Here is a 14,126-nt window from a genome sequence, read left to right as displayed (position 1 = left end):
TTACCTTGACCTTTTATTAAATCACCAGTTTACTATAGAACTACTTATTTCTTCAATTGATCCTCGATTTCCTCAATGCTTTTCCCTCTGGTTTCGGGCATGAGTACCAGGACTGTAACAATTCCGAGGAGATTCATTGATGCGCAGATGTAAAAGTATGTGTGCATGCCCAGTGCCGCGGTGATCGGAGCGAAGGCAGCCAGCTGAGTGAAGCTCATGAACCATGCCTGGAACGTCACTACGCCTATCAGCTTTGCTCGGACCTGAAAGTAGGATAATAATGTTGGGTCAAAATACTCCCCGTTGTGCCAACGATATGTTCAAAGTTCAAATATATTCATGTAGGCCTAGCAACAAGCACTTATGAATAGTAGCTACTTATTAGATATTTGCTGGAGAAGGTATGCGCCGGACTGAGGATCATCTGTATCATTATCACCGGCTTTGTCATGTTGTTCATCACGTATACAATCAGTTTCAAGAATAAAAAAAGTGTGCGTTCTGCTACTCTAATCCTTTGACCTATTCCGTCCCTCACCTGAATGTTGAACATCTCAGACATGATGATAACTGGACCAGGCAGCACAGCCAAAGCATACACGAACATGGAACAGGCGATGACCAGCAGCAGCAGCCATTCTGGTGCAATGTCGGGCAACATCATCATCGTCGCCAGGCTGGCCAGCGATAACCCTGACACCACGTAGGAGAATAGGAGGATTGTCTAAAAAAAAACAGCTACTAAAAATGGCAGTAACTCAAATACGGTTTGGTTTTGTAAAACGAGCCGCTGGTGGTCGACACGATAGATTAGAGATAAGTAATTGTATTTGGTGATTTTGGGGTCGTGATTGTTGAATACCAAAAATGCTTTAAGATAGAGGCACTCAAGTAGACGAAACATATGGGTTCAGGGGTACCTTTTCTTTCTCTATTTTCATATCGGTCCTTTGGGAAATCTTCTTCAGATTTCAGACATTCGGGATCACGAGATCACAACCCTAAAATCGCCATGTGAACGGTGGAAATCTGCACCTCAATACCTACCAACTAAAAGGATACTACTTCATACTTGTTCAGTCAGTAGCAGAAATGGTTTAGCCTTCAAAAATATCTGAACATTACTATGTACTAAAACTATGTCATACAAAATTTAGATCCTATGAAAACGTTTAATAAAATGTTATAAAAGAGACTACCGGAATATCGTTTAGTATTAGGTAATTCATAATAATTCATAATTTATTTATTGCATCCATGGTTGTTACATTGGTGTTACATAGTGAAAGTGAGTTTCACATGGACCCTGGTAGGGCACAGCAATAGTCTTAAATCTAAATTATGCTAGGTATTCGTCAGTATATTTATATAATAATTATAAAATTAGGTGTGGGTGTTCTGCAGGAGGGCTCAAAGCTAATACGTACGTACGTGCATTTTCAACTCGATTTTTTTATACGGCGTAAATGGCGTAATTAATATGTTGTATTGACCATTATATTTGTTTACTATGCTCGAAAATCTTATCAATGACACTTTTACCTTCCTCCTGGCACGTTCCATGACGCAAATAGACACGATGGAGCCGAGCATCATGATAACAGGGAAGCTGAGCGTCTGCAGCTCAGCGTTCATGTCGACCACTGCCGATAGGATGTTGGCGCCGTAGGTCACCAGCGCGAAGTTACCAGCCAGAGCCTGGACGCTTATAAGGAGCGTGGCAATCAAGTAGCCTTTGCGCCAAGCCTTATTTCTCACTGGAAACATTTTCAATTGGTTATTGTTTTCGGCACAGTCTGAATCTTAATTGTTTTGTAGTGAGCCGACTGAATGGCTAGCGAGTTTCATGAGAGAGGAGTTTTGGCCGAAGCATGTCAAGTTCCGGCGGTTCACGGCGGGCTCTCCCCGCGGGAATGCGTATCGTAAACTGAGGTTAGGTACTGAGGTACCGCGTAGAAGCATGATTTCGAGAAATAGAGAGTGGATTTTTGAACACTAGCTTAAGAATTGTATGATGTAGTTGGCAACCTTAACAGTAATACACGATGAAAGCGTTCAGAAACCAATGCATGTTCATAGTTACCCCGCGACTCAAAATACCGGTAATAATACTAATAATGCATCACAGCCATTTTCGGTTTTGAAGGTTAAGTAAGTTATTTTTGAGTAGTATAAATGAGTAGATAGACGAATGAACATGCCGTAATCATACTTACATATAACTATCAACGAGAGATTCGGGAGTGTCTTGTAGTATTCGTCTTGCTTTCGCATGTAGTCCATTTCACTTTGCAGGGATTTGTCGCTACTGGGTAGACCTCTGAGACGTGATAAGTTTTTGGCTGCATCCTGTGAAAATATCATATTTAAGATTACAGTCGGATGGCAACTACAGAAGCGTTACTACCACAGTTTTGTCATCCTCCCTGACTCACGGATTTAACGTTCCAAAGCACGCGGTTGTTTTAAGGATGACTCACGTTAGACCGGGCCGTCTGCGGGCCGGGGCTTCCGTAACTTCGTTTTTTATGGAAAGTACCACGTGATCATAGGATCGGTCGCCTCGGCCCGGGCACGGCCTGGTCTAGCGTGACATGTAATTTTCTATGACGGCTGATCGGTGATCACGTGGTGCTTTCAATAGAAAACGAAGCGCCCCGGTCCGGTCTAGCGTGAGTGATCCTTTATGATCTTTATAAATAGGTTCTTAACTTCTTATATACCTCAAAACGCCCAATCTTCACCAAGTATCCGGGAGACTCTGGGCAGAGCAGCATGAAGAGGAAAGTCAGGATCGGCGTCCAGACCACGATATACAATACCGTATAGTAGTCCAGGCACGCTCCCATTCCGTACATCGCTAGTATACCTGGAAAACATGAGCTTTTTTTAGCTAGAAAATTAAGTTCCACCCTGGAATTTCAGATAGTAGAGCAAAACTCGTAATTTTTATACACTCAGAGATATCAGGGCTTCGGCCGCCCCACCATCCAAAATTGTAGAGTAAAATGTGTAAAACGGACTCATTTTTTTCACCTGGTCCAGAACAGAATAGTATTTTATACAATCGTGATATAATGGAGAACTTTTCAGTCGAGTACCGTGTTTAGGCAACGAAGCTTGCTGAGTTGCCTAAGGAAGGTACGAGAGATTCTCGCTACGCTGCAGCTGCACGCAGACTCGCTACGCTCGTGAATCTACTATAGAATCTTTCGCTTGCACGTAGGGCTTCCAAATACCGGACTTCTCACAATACCGGTATTAATACCGAAACTGTCTTCATCAATACCGGGATTCCGGGATCCCGGTATTGGATATGAATCCCTTAAAAATATATAGTTTTATTAAAAAGGGGAATTAGAAAGGCTCACTGGAATACCAGAAATGTTCTAAAAGCTATTACAACAATAAACAATTAATGCCGCTATCTGCAATAATTTTATTTCGCACTCCAGGTAGGCAATAATTTTATCCAATTTGTTGACTTCACCTCACCAGTCACATTTGTAGTCCAACTTAACCAACCAGACAACATTTTTTAAATTTTCCGTTAAAATTGATTTGCCATTATTACAGTTATCCTTGCTCTTTCGTTTTATTTTTTGATAAAATTATAAGAACTAATTATGTTAATGTTAATGTCACTATCATCATATATTCATCAGTCACATAACTTCAGGATTCATCCACCACCAACCACCAAATATTTATCTGACGCATAGGCAACGATCTTGTTTCAATAATAAAATGAGGGTTAGAGACCAGTTAGAGTTAGACCAAGTAAAGTCTGCAACGATTTTGATAGCATACGCAGTACGCAGTGCAAGTGTTATTTGTACGTCATAATTTCATAGAATTTTGACGTTTACAATAACATTTGCACTGTGCGTGCTATCAAAATCGTTGCAGACTTTTCTTGGTCTAACTCTAGATGCGTCTGACGTTTAGTAAGCTTTTTGAATTTTTTGATACATTGAATTTATAATTCAATATATATATATTGAATTTAAAGGGTTTATACTGAGCATTTCCCTCATTTTTAAAAATACCGGGATCCCGGTATTGCCTTTAAAAATACCGGTATTGAAAAATGCGTCTAAAAAGACGGGATCCCGGGATCCCGAAATACCGGGATCCCGGTATTGGAAGCCCTACTTGCACGGGACTCAAAATAAGCACTCGAAGAAATATCAAACTTTGATCTCTTGTTGTACAAATAACTAAAGCCACATTGAAAGGGAAAACTTTTTTTGACAAAAATGGGGGTAAAAACTTTACAGCAGAATTTCAACGATAATGAAAAGTTACCTAGATTAAGAAAGAAGGCCAACATGGAACCCATGCGCCCTCTGATATCATCCCGAGCAATCTCCCTGTTGTACATGGGCACGACGCTGAAGCAGCCGGCGGCGGATATGCCGAACAGTATCCTGGCTATGATGAGGCAAGTCAAGTTCTTGGCGAACAGCTTGAAAAGCCAGCACCCCTGAAATGAGGACAAATATTTCTACTTGTGTAGCTTTATTTGACGTTCATAAGCGTAATGTGATATGTCTAGAGTCTGTGCGGAAAGAGAATAGTCGTGGAATGTATAAATTCATTCCACGACTCTTCTCTTTCCGCACAGACCTTGAATAAACTATATTAAATCTTATCTTTATCTTTTACTTTATCTGTAACGTTGACTGCATCCAACAATCCGTCTTTTTTATTGAAAACACGTTTTAAAAATATAAATAATGGCAAATATGTAACAATTATGAATCTAATGCGATCATTTTTATATTCTTCTGCTTCCATAAGTAATAGTTACTGACTTTAAAAAAGCGTTTTTCAATAAAGACATGTCAAGATCGCTTACCTTCTTTCTAATGCTAAAAAAACGAACTATAGTAGCAAAACTCCAGTAATCAGACACACAGTTCACCTTTAAATGTTCTTTAGTCATGTGATTAATATACACAGGCCATCTGATTCCCTAACGCGAAAAACCAAATTTCTGTGTAGTCTGCGCGGAAACCAATACATTCTATGACTCTTCTCTTTCCGCACAGACTTTATGCCTCTGTCTGTATCGCTCTATTATGCAAGAGCGATAGAAAGGCAGATAAAGAAATTTAGATTTTCGTGTTTGGCGGCTCTCTGAAATAGCGCTCACTTGTATTCCATTTTGAAGTTGTATTGTTTATTGTACAGCGGATCAGTACCGTAATAGTCTTCCGCATCTTCTTGGGTTAGGGTGAGATGGCCAATGATCCAATGAATTGGGTTAGAACTGAAAAGCTATCACTCACCAGTTGTGGAACAGTCATAAGCAATATGCTGTTCTTCCTACCAATCCTGTCTGCGAGGTAGGCAAAAAGAGGCACTGTGAATAAGGCAGTGATGGGCATGAGACTAGCGACCCAGCCCAGCGTGGAGTCCGACAGCGGAGCGCCCGTCGGCGAGGAGCTGGATTGCAGGACCTTGGCGGACGGCGACATCCAGCCGGCTTGTAGGCCGTAGGTGAACAATATAGAGTTTGCTGGAAAAAATTTTGATTTACTAGATCTGGTTTACAGACTCTTGAATTCCACACAGATAAGAGGACTAGACAGACATTCTATTTTTTCAGAAGTATGTGTGCAGATTTAATTTTTTCTGTGACGTTAATGCCTTTAAATAATAGATTGAAGTGTAGGAGTACCATAATAGTACATTACATACCTAGGGAGGTGAATTCGTAAATGCTCCAGGTCGCAGGTGTTTGTGGCTGAGGGCCATACGCGCGATCTGGGGCTTTACGAATTACCGCCCGTTGTTTGTATAAAGTTTTACGTCTTGCCTTGGCCGATAATTGAGATTTTCTTCTCGCGTAGCGTCGCTTAGGTGACGTAAAAAACATGTTGACTTACCAACTACACCAGATAGCCACTGGACATACGTATGCCCATTTTCCTTTTCGATTTTCTTTTCTACTCCCATTCTTAATATTTGTATTTACTTTGGATGAAAGTCAATCTTCCAGCAACAATTTATACCACTTTGTGATTTATGGTGGATACATATATTTGAGGAACTGTTTATATAATAGTGGGAGGTGGGACCATGAAATCCGTAGAGTAGTACTAAAAAGACTGTGCTGACAAGAGTTCATATGGAAACACTATTTCTATGAATTAAGTAACTAGGAAGCAAAACACGTGAAAACCCGATAAACAAAGAGCAGAGATTGCGATTATTTGTGGAGGTTGTATAATGGCGATGATAGAGAGATAGTGGCATAAACAGGTTGTTGAGAAACGGTAGATTTCACGAGTGGAATAAAAAAAATGAAAACCTAGTGGTTAGTCTAAAGGTGACAGTCCATTTCCAACCGCAGCTGCACTACTGTTCAATTTACTATGGAAATTGACAGTAACAGCGACGCGTTCAGTACCAGTAGTGCAGCTGCGGTCAGAAATGGAATGTTACTCTAAGAAAATCGTTTTTGCCCAAGTGCGAAGTATCTCTATTTTAGCTTGGGAAAAAATGCTTTCATACGTTCGGCTCTTCTCCCATACTGAAGGCCTTTCGCAAAAACGAAAATCAAAATTTCGTTTTCTGCCCCTTTTGCTTTTGCCTATTCAAGCGATAGAGACTTCGATTTTAATTTTTCGCGGTAGCGCCTAAGGTCTCTTTTTCTCAACCGATATTCGTAAACTTTTGTGCGCAGATGCGATGATATATGTAGATTCTTGTCAGAATTCGTACCTAATCAATGGCCATCGAGGAATTCACGGCCAACTTTCGAACGCATTATGAAATTAAGGTTGACTCATGTTAGACCGGGCCGTGTGCGGGCCGGAGCTTCCGGAGCTTCGTTTTCTATGGAAAGTATCAAGTGATCACCTGTCATCTGTCATAAAAAAGTAAGCGCCGGAAGCTCCGGCCCAGACACGGCCCGGTCTAACGTGAGTGATGCGTGTAACGTGAGTATGAAGGATGCCAACCTGCGAAAAAGTCATGTTTTATCAAACATCGGTAAGACAATTAAGTGGTTTAAAAGTATCGTCAGATTTTAATCGAATATACTTACCTACTTATACAAATACATATAAGTACGGAGTAGAATAATAAAACTGCAATGTTAAAAAATACATCGCTTTTAATTTTTACCTACACCTTTAATTTTTAAACAGCCTGTGTAAAGCCAAAAGTTAGAAATACCTACTTGTAGCTGTGCGGCAGCAAATATTATCGTTACTATGAGCACTGTAACAGGGGCACGGCAGTCCGCCGCCAAGTCTTCCGAGCGTCGGAGTCTAGTCAACTCTATGTCTACTGCAGGACGCAACGTTGGCGCAACTGCGCAGCGACACCATTTTCCATAGCGCTGACTAAACGCCGACGCTCAAAAGACGCTAGTGTGGGGTGGCCTCACACCCATTTTAACAGACTTCAAAAAAGGGCGGAGGTTATTATGCAGCCATTCAAAACATGTTTGACTCCACGAAACTTCGTTGTGGACAAAGCTAGAAGCCTAAATTGTCAGAGACTAAAAATGCATACCTAATACATACTATTTATCGTCACAAATTGACAATGTTTATTGTCTTAGTACTGGTAGATTTGCATGGATCCCTCGAGCTCGAGATTGTATATGCAATTACGCAGTGTGTATTTCATAATTTCATAGTTGTATTTCTCGAATATTCCTTTCAGTGTACAGGTAACACCGTAAAATGGGGTGAGTAGGGGCAAAACTGATATTCAAAGTAATTCAAACCTCGATAACATTTTATTTTTACATATGCAAACTGAATGGTGTATATAATAAGTGTTCCGGACGTTTGTATTTTAGTTTTTATTTTATTTTGGGTAGTTCTATTTCATAACTTTGACGATAAACAGGAAATCCCACCTCACCCCGTAGTCCCTCGTAATTGGAGTGAGATGGGATTTCATACAAAGGTGATTTTGGAAGATTGTTGGATCGTTTTTAGGGTTCCGTAGCCAAGTGGCAAAAACGGAACCCTTATAGATTCGTCATGTCTGTCTGTCTGTCTGTCTGTCTGTCTGTCTGTCTGTCTGTCTGTCTGTCCGTCTGTCCGCCGTATGTCACAGTCACTTTTCTCCGAAACTATACGAACTATACGGTTGAAACTTGGTAAGTAGATGTATTCTGTGAACCGCATTAAGATTTTCATACAAAAATAGAAAAAAAAACAATAAATTTTTGGGGTTCCCCATACTTAGAACTGAAACTCAAAATTTTTTTTTCATCAGACCAATACGTGTGGGGTATCTATGGATAGGTCTTTAAAAATGATATTGAGGTTTCTAATATCATTTTTTTCTGAACTGAATAGTTTGCGCGAGAGACACTTCCAAAGTGGTAAAATGTGTGTCCCCCCCTGTAACTTCTAAAATAAGAGAATGATAAAACTAAAAAAAATATATGATGTACATTACCATGTAAACTTCCACCGAAAATTGGTTTGAACGAGATCTAGTAAGTAGTTTTTTTTTAATACGTCATAAATCGCCTAAATACGGAACTCTTAATGGGCGAGTCCGACTCGCACTTGGCCGCTTTTTTATTTTTTATTATGAGTATTATATATACGCTTTTTTTTTATTAAGAGTACTATAGCTCCATTTTAAATTGGAATACATTATTTTTGTAGCAGTAGCCTTAAAATTCCATCTCACCCCCCTTTCATCCCTTCTCTCCCCATTCATAACCCAACCCTCCCCGCGAACCCTACTCACCCAATTTTTAGGTATATTGGAAGTACGTTAACGTTTTGATAACTTTAATTGTCAGTATGTATTCAGAAATCAGTTATCTGGAAACAAACAATAAAACATACCTTATTCGCTATTTGTAATAATTGTAATTAAACAACAATTGAGTACCTATGTACCTACCTACCTATATAGACATAATAATATTAAATACACACATAATATTTACTTCCTGTTTTCCGGTAAAGATGCGGACGTTGTTTTCCTAGGATAAACGTGCCGTCATACAGTGGCGGTCTCCATACAAAATAATACTGCTAAATATGGATGCATAACAGAAAAAGTACCTAAGGCTAAACCGCCTAGCGTGGCACGTGCATGTGATGTGGAGGCATTGAAAGTCATGTGACGAGAAAGGTATTACGAATGAATGTGGAGGGAAGTACAAGGAGAGGAAAACCAGTGTTGGCCGAAAGTTAATGCGAATTGAAAATGTTGGCCATTAACCATTATAAATTGAACCTTAAACCGTATAGGACGATTATAGTTTACGATTCAATTTATAATGGTTAATGGCCAGCATTTTCAATTTGCATTAACTTTCGGCCAACGCTGAGGAAAACCGAGGAGTGAATGGACTGTGTGAGAGATGATATGAAACGAACGAAGTGAATAATGAGATGACGGGCGACAGAGAGGTATGGAAGAGAAAGACATGCTGCGCCGACCTCAAGTGAACGGGACAAGGGCAAGCGAATGATGAGGGATGTAGTATTAGCATTTTGTATGGAGACCGGCCGCTATATGACCGTATGGACCGCACCGCTATCCTAGGAAATCAAAGCTTTAGGCCACGCAGCCATCGTGTACCCGGCCAATATCAGTCACTATATACTTAAGGTGTGATGTCCTTATATATTTTTTCTTTCGGAACGATTATTTAATTTACTTTACCAAAACCCTTATTGGTTTTGAAAGATCTATCCAACGATTAAAAAGAAATTTATACCCTATAGCCCTATACCCTAAGACAGACGGATATGGCGAAAATATAAGGCTTTCTAGTTGACTATGGAACCTTAAAAAGGTTGGCGAACCCTGATCTACTTAATAATGACAATGATACTTGTCTCAAGGAACGTGGTCAACGTGGAAAATATTGTTTATTAACCTTGCCCCAAATAACTTGTGTATTTAGAATTAACCGTTATAAAGATATGCCGTACCTATATAAAGATTCCACCTGTTGAATTTTCAGTAAAATTGAAATGGATATTATATCATCTGTAGTAGGCCATGCGTTTGATCCCGATGTGGCTATCGGTGCGGTCGTCAACTCCTTCAACGCGTTGATATTACTATCGTCCTATTTTTTTAATACTTCCTGGCCGAAAAACAGTTCGGTGCGAGGTAATAATTAACAAATTTTTCATTTCTCATGCTCTGAAAAAAGGTAATTTTCTAAAAGGTGTGCAGAAAATTATACGTTTCTGCACTAGAGCATTTTACGTTCCAAGTGCGATTTTTTTTTTTGAAATCATTTCAGCCCCGGACTATTGGCACTCTCGCTACGTTCGAGTGTCAAACCTCTCCAGAAATGAATGCCTTTCATTCATCCCTTGGTTTACAATCTACTATTGTGCAATATTTCCTGTATTGTTCTTTAATACATATTCTCCAGTCTTCATCCTTTCTACGTACGTACCTACCCTTTTCCGATAGGGAGATCTTACGACCTGGCCTAGACATTGCGCGACTGGCTTCGGCTAAAGCGACAACCATAGGCGGGAACGAAATGTCCGATCGCTGTGTATCGCTCCAACCTATGGTTGTCGCCTAAGCTGAAGCCAGTCGCGCAATGTCGTGGCCAGCCCGTTAAATTTAAGCGTAAGCGGTTTTAATTTTACAGGGTGCCTAGCCGGTGACAATCGCTTGCGCTACGGCAAAGAAACGCTATTGGTGCGACACTTGCGACAGTGACAGTTAAGTTTCATTCGCTACGGAGCGTAAACGATTGGCATGTTGGCTACGCACCCCAGTGTTTCATTTGACTACCTACGACAAGAAGAGATATAGAATTGCTCTCAGTAGTCAGTCGCTGAAATCTAATCAACAATGATAATTTAGTATTATTTTTGTGGCATCAGATGGTGATCGCTTCGACTTCATCATAGTGGGTTGCGGCACAGCAGGGTCTGTGCTGAGCAATCGTCTGTCTGAGGTGGCAGATTGGCGTGTGCTGTGCATTGAGGCTGGAGGGGATCCTGCCTTGACAAGTGTGGTAAGTTAGACTCTTGAAGTACCTATGCTACATTTGATGCAGTAGCATTTTTTTATATCTGTTACAGAATTAAGACTTGATTAGGGTTGAAATCCTTGCACGCTTGAGTAGTAAGAAAAGACGGATATCATACGTGTGAAGATGATAAATGTGGTGTGATACTTGAAAAGGCTAGGCAGGCCAGTCGACAGATAGGTAAACGATTTAATGAACGATCGATGATAGGGGTCATGTTAGAAACCATGTCGAGCGGTAGCCTAAAGTTAAAACTTCAACAGAGAAATTATAATTTTTAGATACCCGGTGCTTGGCCTCTACTGACGCACGGGAAAATGGATTGGGATTACTACTCGGAGGTGGACGGGAGAGCGTCGCAGGCGCAGCGCGGCGGACGCACGACGCACACCGCCGGGAAAGTGCTGGGCGGATGCTCTTCGATTGGACATCTTTTGAACGAGAGGTATTCATTTGGGATGAGAAATTTGGAAGGAGAAAACCTTGGTGGTTGTTGGGTTTTTGATGGGTACATGATTGAGATTGAACTATTCAAAACGCCATGTTTTAAAAGTAGGTACCTAGATAGATAAGGTTACGTTTTAGAAACGTAATCGGATGATGGCATTGACGCAGAATCCAAGTTTCTATTACATTTCACAATTTGTAGTTTCTTCATTATCTTATTTAAACTGTTATGTTGCAGGGGGCCTGAAGGTGATTACGGTGAATGGGCTGGACGTGACTATGACTATGTGCAGAAGTATTTCAAGAAGGCAGAAAAAATGCTGGATAAAAAGATAATGTCCGGCCCCACATCCGAATACCATTGCGATAAAGGAGCTATCAGTGCGAAACCTCAAGAAATTAATAATCTTTTAAGACAAAAAAATAAAGTTATGCTCAAAGCATACAAAGAAATTGGCATGAACATTCTTAACGATCCCTTAATTCCATTCCCGAACGGCACCAGTGAAGCTTTCTATATGATTACTGACAAAGCAAGCAGAAGAGCTAGTACGGCAGAAGAATACTTGCTATCTTGCAAAGACAGGAAGAATTTATACATATTGAAAGAAGCGCATGTGACTAAAATTTTAATTGATAATGGAGAAGCAAAAGGTGTAACCGTAGATACTAAATATGGTAAAATTAACGTATATGCAAAAGAGGTCATTCTTTCAGCTGGGGTGTTTAATTCACCAAAGATATTGATGTTATCCGGTTTAGGACCAAAGCAAGATTTAGAGGACCTCGGTATTCCGGTAGTCAAAGACTTACCAGTAGGACACGGGTTTCAGGATCAAGTATTTGCCCCTGTAGTGATAACTGGGCAGACTGATCTGACATCTGGCTTGACGACGGGGCTTTCGACGAATTTAGCTTCCTTCCCGGGATCGCTAGTCGCCGGTGCATTTACTTCTTCATCGGGAGCTTTGGATCTAGCACACTACAGCTTGCTATTTGGATCTTTCACTCCATTATTTTTCTATGTAATGTTTGTTAATTTTAACTATAACTTAGAGGTTACTAAATCGTTTTACCTTACGCAGCCTGCGAAAGAAAGAATGCTCATCCTCGCTACCTTGAAAAAACCAAAATCTAGAGGTAGAGTAAGTCTCCGAAGCTCTGATCCTAGAGATCCGCCTATGATTTATAACAATTACTTTGCTGATCAAAGTGACGTTGACCGAATGGTGGAGGCTGTTAGAAAGGTAGTAAAAGTTAAAGATACGTCATACTTTAAGAAAGCGGGAGGTAGACTCGTTAGACCACCGTTACCAGAATGTGATAGACTGGCATTTGACAGTGACGAATACTGGGCTTGTTACGTCAAGAACCTGGCTGCTACATTGTACCATAGCAGCAGCACGTGTGCCATGGGAGACGTCGTTGATGATGGATTTAAGGTGAAGGATATGAAGAACTTGAGAGTGGTAGATGCGAGTGCGATGCCGTCTGTACCCGAGTCGGCGACAGTTCTGCCGACAGTGGTGCTCGCTGAGAAGGCGGCTGATTTGATTAAAGAAGAATATGGGAAGTTTGAGGGATATAAAAAGTTTCCCTGTAACGATTAAAATAACGTACTTTATTGCGTAATACAAATAATAACATCATGATGGCTTTAATAATGACATTCTAACGTGGAAAATCTCTGAAAAACAATGGAATTTGATTTGACCTCATTTCTAGTATCAGTCGTGATGTCGAGATGACCTTTTATTGAGTGTGTGATCAAATGCCGTAATGTGGATCATAATACGTGGTTCCTGAATAAGTGAACACAATACATCACAGTGTGTGTGTATTGTGTTCACGTGTCAACGTGTGTTCAGTGTTTTTAATATGTGTTTAGATAAAGTAGTGTAAGTAGGTAACTGTACATGATTGTAAATACCTATCTCTGCTTGGCCCTATGGTTGACTGGTAGAGAATGCCATTCGGCATTAAGTCTGCCATTTGTACATTGTTGTATAATTATATTAAGTGCAATAAAGTTAAAATAAACAAAGAATTAGAAAATTAAAACACTCCTGTAATGTTTTTATGAAACTCGCTTTTAGCTCGTATTATAAACCCACGCTCGTACGAGTATTTTAATAAAGATAAAGATAAAGATATATTACACATATATATTATTTTTATGTATCTAAGTATATTACATAAATCATAACCCTTTCCCGTACGCGTAATTAATAATTATTATGTATTCGTAGCTAGGAAACTTTCTATAAACTTGTGTGTCGGCAAATAACAATATTGATAAGGAAATAACAAAAAGACATACTGAATACATAACAAACGTATGAGAAATGTTATTTGCATATATGGTATCATCATCATCATCATCATCATATCAGCCCGTTATCGCCCGCTGCTGAGCATTAGGCCTCTTTTCTAGTACGCCACTTGTCCCGGTCCTGAACTAATCTCATCCAGAAGTTATAGTATTTTTAAAGTTTAACACGTGCTGTAAACAAGTGCAAGTGAACTCTCGCGCCCCGAGGGTTCCATGATCACACTTCTTTTTCTTAAGGACTATTCACTTTGTCCTTTCTAATGTTTTCCTGTAATATACAGGGTGATTCAGGAGACGTGAGCAAGATCAAGCCTACGCATACAGTAAGCTATAAACAACTGT

The 14,126-nt window shown here is 40.1% G+C and overlaps 3 protein-coding genes across 3 annotated transcripts in view; 2 read left to right on the top strand and 1 right to left on the bottom strand.

Moving 5' to 3' along the window:
• Positions 1-14,126, top strand: part of LOC134657817 (facilitated trehalose transporter Tret1-like) — a 404,724-nt gene that overhangs the window by 90,670 nt on the left and 299,928 nt on the right. The window lies entirely within an intron of this gene.
• LOC134658177 (facilitated trehalose transporter Tret1-like) lies at positions 45-6,094 on the bottom strand. Its single transcript, XM_063513786.1, has 8 exons — positions 5,895-6,094; positions 5,295-5,524; positions 4,309-4,486; positions 2,724-2,869; positions 2,217-2,349; positions 1,543-1,757; positions 539-724; positions 45-263 (listed from the first exon to the last, which is right to left on the bottom strand). The coding sequence occupies exons 1-8, from the start codon at positions 5,962-5,964 to the stop codon at positions 45-47; spliced, it is 1,377 nt and encodes a 458-aa protein (XP_063369856.1). The 5' UTR covers positions 5,965-6,094.
• Positions 6,957-13,062, top strand: LOC134658176 (ecdysone oxidase-like). Its single transcript, XM_063513785.1, has 4 exons — positions 6,957-7,002; positions 10,857-10,990; positions 11,287-11,450; positions 11,691-13,062. The coding sequence occupies exons 1-4, from the start codon at positions 6,957-6,959 to the stop codon at positions 13,060-13,062; spliced, it is 1,716 nt and encodes a 571-aa protein (XP_063369855.1).

This window comes from Cydia amplana, chromosome 21, assembly GCF_948474715.1.
Source record: "Cydia amplana chromosome 21, ilCydAmpl1.1, whole genome shotgun sequence".
NCBI classification, from domain to species: Eukaryota; Metazoa; Arthropoda; class Insecta; order Lepidoptera; family Tortricidae; genus Cydia; species Cydia amplana.
The sequence above is the reverse complement of the archived record's forward strand: the minus strand, read 5'-3'. Positions and strand labels throughout refer to the sequence as shown.